The sequence below is a fragment of the Schistocerca gregaria genome, chromosome 2, assembly GCF_023897955.1.
Source record: "Schistocerca gregaria isolate iqSchGreg1 chromosome 2, iqSchGreg1.2, whole genome shotgun sequence".
Classification (NCBI taxonomy): Eukaryota; Metazoa; Arthropoda; class Insecta; order Orthoptera; family Acrididae; genus Schistocerca; species Schistocerca gregaria.
The window spans coordinates 945,387,187-945,399,974 of NC_064921.1; the positions used below are offsets into that span (position 1 = coordinate 945,387,187).

Genomic DNA, 12,788 nt, shown 5'->3' on the forward strand with positions numbered 1-12,788 from the left:
TTTGGAACAGAAAGAAACCTTTATTCATTGTCAACTGGGTGTGCATGCTGCCATGCATGTTTCACTGGTTTGCAGAGTACAGATGTGGAAGCAGTTGTAAATGGAGAGGAAAAGATGTATGAAGCTGAGGGTGGAGTATAAGAGAGAGATGAGATAAGGTGATGGGGAGGTGGAGTGGGGAGAGAGAGAAAGATTGAGAATAGAATTTGAGATCAGAAAATAAAGTGCATGGAAGATGCTATATACAGAAACAAGAAATTTTCTACAGAATGAATATTGCAGGAGCGTCACTGCATAGACAAACAGCCATAACAACTTACAGACTTACATACTAGTTCTAAAAAGAAGTGAAATCTGAACAATACTTAGCAACTTATTCTGTATCACATTTTCATGATCATACTGCCTGAGTTAAAAATTTCATTAACTGAAGGTTCAGTATAGTATAGTGTAAAGTCTACATGATATGAATTGTGTAACATATAGGAAAATGTAAGTTACTGTGGATGATTAGGAAAAACAAATCCATAAAGTTTGGATGCAGCATTAATAGTGTCCTGCTCAAAACAGTAATGTCATTGAAACATCTTGGCATAACATTGAAAAGTGATGTGAAATGGAACAAGCATATGAGAACTGTGGTAGGGAAGGTGAATGGTCGACTATGATTTATAGGCAGAATTTTGGGATAGTGTGGTTCATGTGTAAACCAGACTGTATACAGGACACTAGTGTGACCTATTCTTGAGTACTGTTGGAATGTTTGGGATACATAGCATATCAGATTAAAGGAAAACATTGAAGAACTTCAGAGGCGACTGCTAGACTTGTTACCAATAGGTTTAAACAACACACAAATGTTACAGGGAGCTTCAGGAACTCAAATGGGAATCCCTGGAGGAAAGACAAATGTTCTTTTCAAAGAACACATTTGAGAAAATTTAGAGAATTGGTATTCGAAGCTGACTGTAGAATGATTTTATTCCCACCAACGTACATTTTGCATAAAGGCCATGAAGATAAGATAGGAGAAATTAGGGCTCATACAGAAGCACATCAGAGTCATCTTTTTTTCCCCTCTACTTGCACATGGAACTGGAAAGGAAATGACTAGTCATGGTCAGAGTACCATCCATCATGCACAGTTTGATGACTTGCAGAGAATGTATGTAGATGTTTAATAATGTATTTTGAACAGACTAACAAATCAGCATTACTTGATGCATGCATTGTATCATGCAAGACAACAAATTCTTAATACTTCATGCTATCTCTGACGCTCATTGACCATAATGCTCACTAGAGAATAAAAATAAATACAGGAATTTACATACCAGTTGCTGCTGCAGCCTCAGTGCCTTCCTCATTCACTTCTATGAAAGCTTTGTGTAAGACTTTGCTAACAGCAAGGCCAGGTTTTGAGTCATTGATACCAGTAAAATCTGCATTACTTCCATCAAACATAGTCTTCATACCCAGCTGTAAGTTCAGAGCAACAGCATTAAGGCTAGGAAGTTCTAGATTTCAATAAGTTTTTTTTAAAAATTTTTTAGTGTAATGATGGGCAAAAAAAAATAAATCAATGCTATTGTGCTTGGAATTCTGATATCCCTTTCCACAATATATTTCATACCATAAATTAATTAATTTGTTTGAAGACTAAGCAAAAATATTGGGTACTATAGCATGGAAGAACATATTCTCAGTGCAGTAACCAATTACAAGAACTTCACATGCCTTTTAGATATTGGGCAATGGCTGTTATACAAAAGGAAATATTACATAAACAGCAATCACATAAATTGCCGGAGTTATTGATATTATTGCCAATGTGAGATTCCTAGGAAGGACTTAATGATTATTTTAAAATACGAGAATTTAAGAATAAATACTAACAAAGAGATAGAGGGGCTGGCCATTACTTACCTCAGCTCAGTACAGCTGATAGATACACAAAAAACAACCGAAAATTTACGTTCCTAGCTTTCGGAATAAATGTTCCTTCATCAGGGAGGAGAGAGGGGAAAGAAAGGGAAGATATGCCTGCACTGCACAGCCTTTTACATTAGTATGACAACAACTAAACTGGCTGAGCGCATGAACGGACACAGGCGAACTGCTCACCTAGGAGATGTCCAATACCCAGTAGCGGAGCATGCCCTCCAGCATAATTCTAGGGACCTAGGAACCTGCTACACCGTATGTGCCATTTGGCTTCTCCCACCCAACACCAGTCCCTCTGAACTGCGGAGATGGGAACTTGCACTCCAACACATCCTTTCATCCCACCATCCCCCTGGACTGAACCTACGTTAAACAACCTCACTCCCATTTAGTCTTCAGTCTTCTCCTCTTTCCCTTTCCTCTTTAGCCATTCATGCATCTTTACATCCTACATCTTTATACTGTATACCTCTTTACTTCTGTATGCATCCTCTTTGGTTTGAAGCTGGCACAGTACTTACAGTAGAATATCTTTGCCTCCCCCCCCCCCCTCCCCCTCCCCCGTACTGGGAGATGAAGAAGCTTGCACAAGATAGAGTAGCATGGAGAGCTGCATAAAACCAGTCTCAGGACTGAAGACCACAACAACAAACATGACTGACATCAAAGATGCACCTTCTGATCTCAAAATTGGTAATAACTACATCTCTCGAGTAAAAGAATTTAAATATTTAGGTGCATGGATTGCAGAAAATTGTAATGAAAAGAAATCTGTCAGATCAAGAGTCCAGAAAATGGAGACGGCGTTTCAGTTAACAAAAAACATTTACAACAAAAAGAGTCTCTCGTGGAACTGCAAAATACGACACTATACAATAGTAATTAGACCCGAAGCTCTCTACGCATCTGAGACACTAAACCTTCAACACAGAACACTAAAAGAGGAATTAGACATGAAAGAACGTAAGATAATGAGGAAAATCCTAGGACCAAGAACTAAAGATGGGGTGCATTATCCATAACCCAATGCAGAAATATATAAAAATATCTCCAAAATAACAGACACAATGCGCATGAGAAGAATCCAATTCATGGGGCACTTAGAAAGAATGGACTCAAACAGGTTAACGCACAAAATCCATACATTTTTAAAGAACAAAACTACAAGACCGAACTGGTACAAACAGACAGAAAAAGACCTGAGAGAATTAGGGTCTCCAAATCTACATGATAGAAATGAAATCAGAAAAATCACAAACGCACGGGGTTTTGAGGAAGAAGAGAGAAAAACTAACTGACATATATGGTCTATGCAACGAAAGCTAGCCCACTCATTGTTTATGAAGGAATACTGGGCGAAAAGGAAGGCCAACAAATGTTGATTACGCGTGGTCCTAAGTGATCCATCTGCGAAGAAGAAGAAGAATATCATAAATCTCTTCAATGACTATTTTGCCACAGTAGGCCAAAAACTAAAAGAAAAAACAAATAACAAAAAATACAATAACACATGGAAAACGTTTATTAATCCCCAGGGAAAAACAATGGCACTTTTCCCGGTGACAGAAGAAGAAATACTAAAGATTACAAAAAACGTAAAACAAAGTCATGTGGAACTGACAGAATATCAAGTATAGAAATTAAACACTGTATGCAGGAACTCAAGAAACCTCTTACACAACTAATCAGTTCATCATTCCTGGAAGGAACTTTTCAAAAGTGCTTAAAGACAGCACTGATAAAACCAATACATAAAAAGGGGAATGAATACAATCTGGAAAATTATAGGCCTATAGCTCTTTTATCAGTCATATCCGTAATAATTGAATCAGCTTTTGCACAGAGACTTGTTGCTTTTCTGATGACATTTAAAGTAATCAACAAGAATAAGTTTGGCTTCCAGAATGATAAATGCACCATAGATGCACTAATAGATCTCATCAAAAATGTAATAACAAACATGGACTCTAAAAATAAATGTGTAGGAGTATTTATGGATCTAACAAAGGCATTTGACTATGTAGACCACAAAATTTTAGCAGAAATATTAGGAGCACATGGCATAAGAGGAAATGCAGGAGGCTGAATTCTCTCAAGCCTGGCAAACAGGAGCCAATATACTAAAATTACAAAAACTACTGGTGAAAAAAATAAGATCTAAAGCAAGAATTTTACACTTCTGTGTGCCACAAGGCTCCATTCTTGACCCAACACTCTTCATTCTACACACAAATCACATCCCAAATATGATTAAGTATGGTAGTATAGTTACCTATCCAGATGACACAACTCTTCTGTTCAAGGATAAAGATACAGAAAAGCTAGAAATAAAAGCCAATGTAAAAGTAAACAATGCCATCCAAAGATTTACTGAATTAAACCTGCACAACAATATTACTAAAACACTTTGCATAAACTTTAGACTTCGAAACTTTCACAGTGAAGATATCAATGTATGCATAGATGAGTGCATAGCAGAGGACACCAAATATACAAAATTCCTTGGGATAATTATCAATGAAAATGTAAACTGGGATAAGCATTTAGAATATATAAGGGGGAAACTCAGCGCAAAACCTATATGTGCTCCACAAACTCAGCTACCTATAAGATACAGGCATTATGTAAACAATACACTATGCATTAATTCATACAACATTAAGTTACGGCATAATTTTGTGGGGAGGTACATCAAAAACAAACATTAACAAAATATTTAAATTACTAAAAAGAGCCATAAGAATGATAGCCAACCTTAAATGGAAAGATTCATGTAAACCTGCATTTAAAGCTCTCAAAATACTAACATCACCCAGTATATACCTATACGAACCCCTCTGTTGGACAAAATTCAAATATTTTGCCAATACTAGAGATAACAACACACAACACAGCCATGACACAAGAAAACGGAACCTACTTCATAAGCTGACACACAGCATCACAAAATACAAAAAAAAGCCATCATACGCTGGAACAAAGGCCCTTGAAAAACTCCCTTCATCCTTGACAGAAATAAACAATAAAAATATTTTCAACAAATGTCTCAAAAATTTTCTAATAGAAAACTGTTATAACAGTGTTAATGAATGTATGTGCACTACAGTTCAAAACAGTTACAATACCGTTATTGTATCAAAAGGAGAATTGTACAAAATCTAATTTAATATGAAATAGCCCTACAATAATTTTGTAATAATTTATGTTTTGTTAAACAGTAGACAGTTAAAAATATGTACCTGTCGATGCAGGAAATGAAAATATATCTTGATCAATACAATGTACTTTGTCAAAGGATTAATAAATAAATAAAAATAGAAATTATTTATGGTGATAGAAATTATTTACAGTAACACAGGTAATGACACTCTTGTGCATTTTAAATAATTAAAAGGTAAGCTGCATTTTATCTGATCATATTAAATTATTACTGAAAGTAATAGATACCATACAAGAAACTATTTATAGTAAATTCAATGTACTGGGAAGTGAAGTTCGATGAAAAGAATGGTAAAAGAGTTGGTATCCAAATTTTTCAAAAATTTGAATATTGCACCCAATCAGCAGTGCAACCAACTGCTGCTAGGTATGTCTTCTCGTGTCTTTCAACTGTCAGTCTCCCACAGTGAGTCACTGTGAGTGGATCAGCATCAATGTTGCTGATTTCTTCACACAGTGTTCTATCAGATCTGTGAATTTCAAAATGGTTCACTTGAAGGCGCAAAGAGACCTGAATTCAGTTTTGTTTTAAGCTCTATAAAAATACAGCTGACTTTACTGAATGCTAAGGGAGGCTTTTGGCAAGCAAGCTTGGAGCAAGCTAGATCATTTGAATAGATTAAGTGATTTAAAGATGTCTGGGAGTCAGTGGAAGATGAAAAACACTTAAGCTGACCATTATCTTCCACAACTTGAAGGTGATACACAAAAATAATCAAAGTTGACTGAAATTAGTGTCAAATTCCAATTTTTTTTAGATTGCTTGAGCTCCTAGTGACAGACTTTATGTCATTTCACCTGTGGCAACAGGGGTGGGTTGTGAAAGAGTGCTGTATGAAAAATAATCAAAAACAATCAATATTATTGTCAGATCCACAGTTTTCAGGCTTGCAGGACACTCCCAATCTTATTTATGTCAAAGTTTAGTGGGAAAATTTCTGCCATATTCAAGGTTTATGTAACTAGGCAACTTTGCAGCACTCTTAATAAAAAAAAGGGGGGGTACAGTCTTGGAACTATTAACAGTACTCAGCATAATGAATTTTCTTTCCCCTAGGTAATTTTACATTGCTTGCTTAAGAGTTTGATTCACCCAATAACTTATTCATTCTTGCACCTGGAGAGCAAATCAAACTTATTGTTGATAATCAAGTTCTATGTTAAATTAAGATTACAATGAATCTGTAAAAGATTTTATCTGATAACCTGTTTCCTGTATTTATACTTTTAAAAATGGGTCAACAAAGTAAAAATGTTGTAAGGAAGTTGTGGCAGGATGTAAACTCTTTAAATAAAGTTTTTTTTTTTTTTTTTTTTTTTTTTTTTTTTTGTACTATAGAAGGAGTTCATTCCTTTTCCTAACCGTACAGCTTTGGGTAATCACCTAGTAAATGAATAAAACAAGAAAGAAAAGAATGAAAGAGGCTGCTCACTGGACAACCCAAAACTATTCAGACGGTGATAGCTCTGTTGCATAACACCTGAAGGTGCCCACTTGAGAAAGGTAACATTTTTTTGTAGTTCACCAATATTAACCACATATAACCATACATATAAAATTATCTCTTCTCCACAAATAATGTTTTTTAAATAAATGAAAAATATTATATGCAAAGATGCAATCTTTATGTAAACAAGTTCCACCTAGAAATACAGAAATATACTAAAAGAAAAAAAATGTATTTTTACTCACTTTCTTCAAACTGTCATTCAAATCTATTTTGTGTTCCATCTTGAATTTGGGTACGTAGAGATTCACTTCAACTTTACGCATTTTGTTCAGAATATCAGGTAGATTCACACCAACAAGCTTTGTTTCTAGTTTCTTAAGACCGTCGTTCTCCTTCGGCAAGATGATCACCATGCTTAACTGGTCTCCCTAGAAAATAATAATGTTTATTCTTGTAAATTTAATAGAAAATTTCAAAGTAATTATGTGGAACAGCTGATTTTATCATTTGTTTTGTCTTTATCTCATCAAATCTAATGGTTTCCCTGACTGTTATGTCTCTAGTAGTGGATGGGTGCATCTATAATTGAAGGAAAAAAAACTATATTATTCATAAGAGATTCTGCAGACTATTCGGTCACAATTAATGACAGAATATAAATATGGTTTATTATTAAATAACAAAATCTATTGCCATTTAATGAGACCCTATATTAACACTGGAAAGCTTTTCTCAATGCCAATAATGGTAATTATTTAAATGTTCTCAGGAGTCATAGAATCAGTTTATTAGGAATTCTGATCAGTTTTTCAATGTCCTAAATCCATAAAATTGGATAGTGGAAATTTCATAGTAAACTTCTAAGTTTTGATTTTTCATTTTGATTCCTCATCAAGAAACAGTGGAATTATTGGAGCAATAACCTGAATGATGAGTCTTTCCTGTAAATGTTTAATTGCAATGCCTTTTCCTGAGACTGATGGGGCTGTGGACTGCTAGGTGTGCTTAAAAAGCATGTAGCTGTTATCTGTTGCTTAATGCTTTATTACAACAGAAGTTGAAGACATCACACAAAGGAATGAATCTTGTGCTGTACAAGATTTTGACACATCATCAATTTAGTTACTTATTCCATGTCAGGAACACATAAAGGAAAATACATTATCTCAATACAGTTAGAAAAATAAAGTAAAAAATAACATACAATGTACTAAAAAAAGTTGTAAAACACAGAAAATTAGACAATATCAGTGAAAAATAATGGGCTACACTGTGTGGATTGGAGTTTGCTCTCTAGCTGAAGATGTTGGTCTGAGTGGGGATAATGGGAGATATGCTGTTGTTTGGATTTCGCTGCAATTACACACATCACTGTGGTCAGTTGAAAGAAGAAGAAATTCTTACTTTATTAACTTTTTTCTGGTTCTTCCGATTCCCAACATGATTTACTTGCTAGATCACCATGACTTACATCCCTTAACCATGCCACCTGGTGCCCTTGGTTGAAGCTAGATCCATCCACCCAAGTGCACCCAAGTGCACAGCCCATTTTTTCTCACTTGTTTTTGGTGTGGTGATGATTTCATTTATGATGCTTTGAAAGCTATTTCTAGATTTAAGTCTGTTTCCCACAGAGCAAATGGTTTGAGTTGTGACTTGCTTATGTATATTTCATGTCTGCTGCATACTCTCAGTAGATATCTGGCAGCCCTACACCAGTTACTATATATATAATGCCTAAGGGAGTGGGTCATAGACAACCTTTCACAATGTGGCAGCTGCAATTACTATTATGTGTACTTGTTTTGCATCTGCAAAGTGATTCCCGACCATGAATATTTTGTTGGTGTATAGCATAATGACGGAGCATCTGTGTGCAGAATGAACAATGTGCATCTCATGTTAGACTGGCAAATAAACTGGAATGCAACAGACCTGGAGCCTAAACAAATCTTAACTATGTGGGAGTTACCACCATTGGATCTTTAATGGTGTGTTCTTAATAATATGGTCATATAGTGGTAGAAATAGGGCACCCTAAGTGAATGTCTTTGCAATCTGCCACTGCTAAAGGAAGGTAATGCAGGACATGTAGGACATTACAGGCCTCTCTTCACGCTGTCAAGGTTATGAATGATAGACTAATGAATCATCTGAGTAAATACAACCTCCTGAATAAAGTGCAGTTTGGTTTCCAAAGTAGAACTAGTACAGCATCAATCAAAGACAAAGCAGTTTTTGATGCTTTAGACTATGGGGCTGGGTTGTACACATAGTTTACATCTATTTGAGGCATTAACACTGTTCACCACAGAATTTTACTAGAGTAGCTAGAATCATTAAGAATAAAGTGAATGGCTAATTATTAGAGCCACTGAGAAGAAGAGAAGTAGCAATGGTTTCAAACACATTTGGAAAACTGCAAAAATAGGAGAGAGATGATGTTAAACAACGCAGTGATACATTAATATGGGAGTTCTTATTAGTAACTTTACAGGACTAATGTTGTTCTTAGTATACAACAAACACTTTTTGCATGGATTTAAACAGAGAGGAAAATTCTCTTTTCTTATGACAGCAACAAAAAATGGATATTAACTGAAATTGCATCCACAGCTGTCAGTTTGTTCTTTATTCAGTGTACAATTGCAAATTATCAAGTATCCTATTAAACAGAAGCACTATCCATTTAATGTATTACCAATCAGTCAAAAGTTAATCAGATCTTAACTTGTGCAAGGATTAATACAACTTATTTTATTAAAAAATTCATTGCCTATATATTATGCCATATAAGCATCTGTACCTTTGCATATTTAAATAGTGACCACTGTCATTGTGCTTGTGAGCACAGATGTTTTACATGTAATTTCAAAAAATTGTGATGTGCACTCATACCAATGATGCTAGTGATTTCAATTTTATGACAACAAAAAACATACACACTTAAGCACAATGATGGTGGTCATTATTTAAAAAAACACAGGTGCAGAAACTTGTATGGCATAATCTGCCATTGATTCTTTGTAAAGTAAATTATGTTACTCCTAGGACACCTTAAGACCTGACTTATTAAGTTTAACTTTTAAGTGATCACTAATACATTGAATGGATAGTGCTTATGTTTCATAGGACACCTGATAATAGTCTAATTGCAAAATCGTAAAACAATTAAAGAAAAAATGTCACATTAAATCATTTAAAGAAAATGAGCAACTTATGATACACAAAATAGGAATGATTACCATTTTGAAATTAAATGCCTTAAATTAATTGAAAAAGATCTATCAAGTGCCAGATATATCCTGCACAACGAACTATCACACAGAATAGAAGCTTTAAAAAGGCAGCCACATTTAGAAAGGAATTAAAGGATTTCTAAATGTCAAACTTTCTATACAGTGCAATAAGGTATTTAGAAGCTAATTATTACAGATGAACATTCTCCATAGAATAGGGTGACCAGATTTCCAAAATCAAAATATGAGACACAAATTAGAAGTTAAAATGATTGGATATTATTAGAAACCTTTGTCAATAGGCCTACTATATCTAGTAGATTTTTTGCCTTATGCTACAACTGCATAGATTATCGTACCATTTTGTTAAGATTCACACTAAAAGATACATCAAAATACCTTCCATTTCTAACCCAGTAAATATTTTGTTGTTGTGACATGTAAGCACAGTATATCACTTTCATGTAATGAAGTCTTTAACTAGGGTAGCATATGACTGTTATTTACATAGGGTACTTATTTTTCACTCTCAGTTGGCATGCGAGTTTCACCATTGGTAGTTTATGAAAAATGTTTTTTATTGTCTTTTGTAGAAGATTGATATTTTCAAAAGTTTAGCAGTATGAAGAAGTGAAGAGTATCTCAAGTCTGTCTGCTCATTGAGTAGTTGTTCAGGATCATTCCTATAGGGCCTCTTGATCTCCAACTAAACCTGACTGATTACTAGTTAAAAATTTTGTTAAATTGTGATTCACTATAAATCAATGTGCCAGTTATGTATACTGCATGGGGGGGGGGGGGGGGGGGGACTAACTTAATGGGTTGAGAAGGTATACTATATTACTTCAGCAGACATAATCTGCACCAAATTTGAACACGAGATCCATGAACAAAACCAAAGTTGCCATGAGAAGAGTACTGAAAAAACACTCATAACATAAAAGAGCACTGTCAAAGTTTAAATACAAACTAGGCATCATACACCTGAGTGCATACAGCAAACGATACCTGACAGTCATGGCCGTTCACTTGCATCCACACTGCTATCAGATAAGATCATGTGATCTCATGGTCTAGCTGTTATGCCTCTGCCCTGCTATTGTTAAAGCCTATTAATGAGGATACTAAATTCCTCCCACATTAAATTGGCATGTTGAGCCAAAACAAACCAGCTGGTGCCACTGACGTGGGTGGGAGGTGTTACTCACTGCCACGGATTGAAGACCATCAGTTCGAGGTGACTGTGATAGGAGGCCTCATTGAGGGCTGAAGGCAGAGGAAGCAGCTGAGGCAGCAAATGAGGCAGCAGAGGAGTTCATGGCTGGTTCCTTAACCATTGGTGTAAGGGATGGGTGGGGCAGAGGGAGCGGTTCCATCTCTATAGATTCCCAAACCATGATCCCGTCACATACCACATGTAAGCAAGGGTAAAGGGAGAGGTCACACCATGATGGAGGGAGCATGGGAGGGGGGTGGGAAGCCTAGCTAGAGCTGACTCTGGCATCTGGTGGTGGTGGTGGTGGTGGTGGTGGTGGTGGTGGTGGTGGTCGAGAAGGAGCAGGATGAGGAGGAGGAGGAGGAGGAGGAGGAGGAGGAAGAGGCAATGGCAGGGGTGCCAATTGCAATGATAATTGTGGCCAGTGCTAGTTATGGTGGTGGAGCAGGCTGTGGCCTTAAAACAGTTGGCAGCCCCTGTGGACAATGGCAATCCCTTTGGTCAATCCAGGATGCTTGCAGAATACATGAGCCCAGACAGAGGCTCCCTGCTCATAGGCGGGCCTGCACACAAGATGTCTAACAGGTTGCAGTACCTGCGCCTTTGTAGAATTTAGGCCAGATTAACTCCATTAATAGGGCTGAATTGATACGTCACAATGATGCAGTGCAAGACTTCCTCAGTTGACAATGTCTGCAAAGCCTTCCAATTCTGAGTCTTGAAGGTATGGACCATCAGGTGCAGACCACCTGTTAAGCCTCTGCACTGGAGGTGGACTGGAAAGATGCAGTGGTCAGATGTGCAGTGGGCAAATGGTCAATGCCGTTGTAGTGACAGAAGGCCTCGAACTGAGGTGATGTAAATTGGTGTACATTGTTTTACACTAGGGTACAAGGTGACCCTCAATGGCAATAATCCTCTCAAGAGCATGGATTGTGGCAAGGGAGGTAGTGGATGACATGTCACATACATGAAATTGGAAAAGGCATCCAACACCAACAGCCACATAACTGCCTGAAATGGCTCAGCAAAATCTATGTGAACCCTCTCTCATGGGTTGTCAGAGCACGGCCACGGCAAAAAAGGTTGTGCTGGGGCTACCTGATTGAGGGAGTAGGTACAGCTGGAGCGGCATGTGTTTTTGGTGTTATCTTTGCTGGGCCAATGGGTGTGCTGCTGACCAATGCCAACATGCATGACATTCATCAGTGTGACACATGAAGAAGCTGAAGAATTAGTGGTTGGAGAGAGGGGTGGAATGATGACCCAGCAATCAGATGTCAAGACACCCTGTGAGGCAATGAGCCAGTAGTGCAGCACAAAATAATTACAAAAAACCAGATCAGCTTGTTGGAAAATATGCTCCAGCCACTCCTTCTGGACCACCAACAAAATCCTGCACAGACGGGGTCAAGTCATGACAGCCCAGTGCACGGGTCACTGGATGATAGCTTGGTGATTTAATGCACTGGCAGTGAGAATTCGTCCACATGATTTAGAGTTCTCAATCAGAGCAAAACGAACAGTTTCATGGCTATCAAATTCTGCGTTGAGACCAAGAGGGATGTGTAACAGTGTGTCTGCATTGGCATGTTGAAGAGTGGGGTGAAAATGGATGTCATAGTGATAGCCTTTTAAAAACAACATGCAGTGCTGCAGACAATGCACATTTTATCTGGGAACTTAGACTGATGTCTAAACCAGAAAATCAAAGGTTTG

At 37.0% G+C, this 12,788-nt stretch overlaps 1 protein-coding gene across 10 annotated transcripts in view; it reads right to left on the reverse strand.

Annotated features, from left to right (window-relative positions):
• Positions 1 to 12,788, reverse strand: part of LOC126335403 (serpin B6-like) — a 236,340-nt gene that overhangs the window by 74,635 nt on the left and 148,917 nt on the right. For all 10 annotated transcript variants that reach the window (XM_049998659.1, XM_049998654.1, XM_049998661.1 and 7 more), the window contains 2 exons: positions 6,857 to 7,042; positions 1,335 to 1,479 (listed from right to left, as the gene is read on the reverse strand). In XM_049998659.1, the coding sequence (XP_049854616.1) occupies positions 1,335 to 1,479; positions 6,857 to 7,042 (331 nt within the window). The remainder of the gene's footprint in view (positions 1 to 1,334; positions 1,480 to 6,856; positions 7,043 to 12,788) is intronic.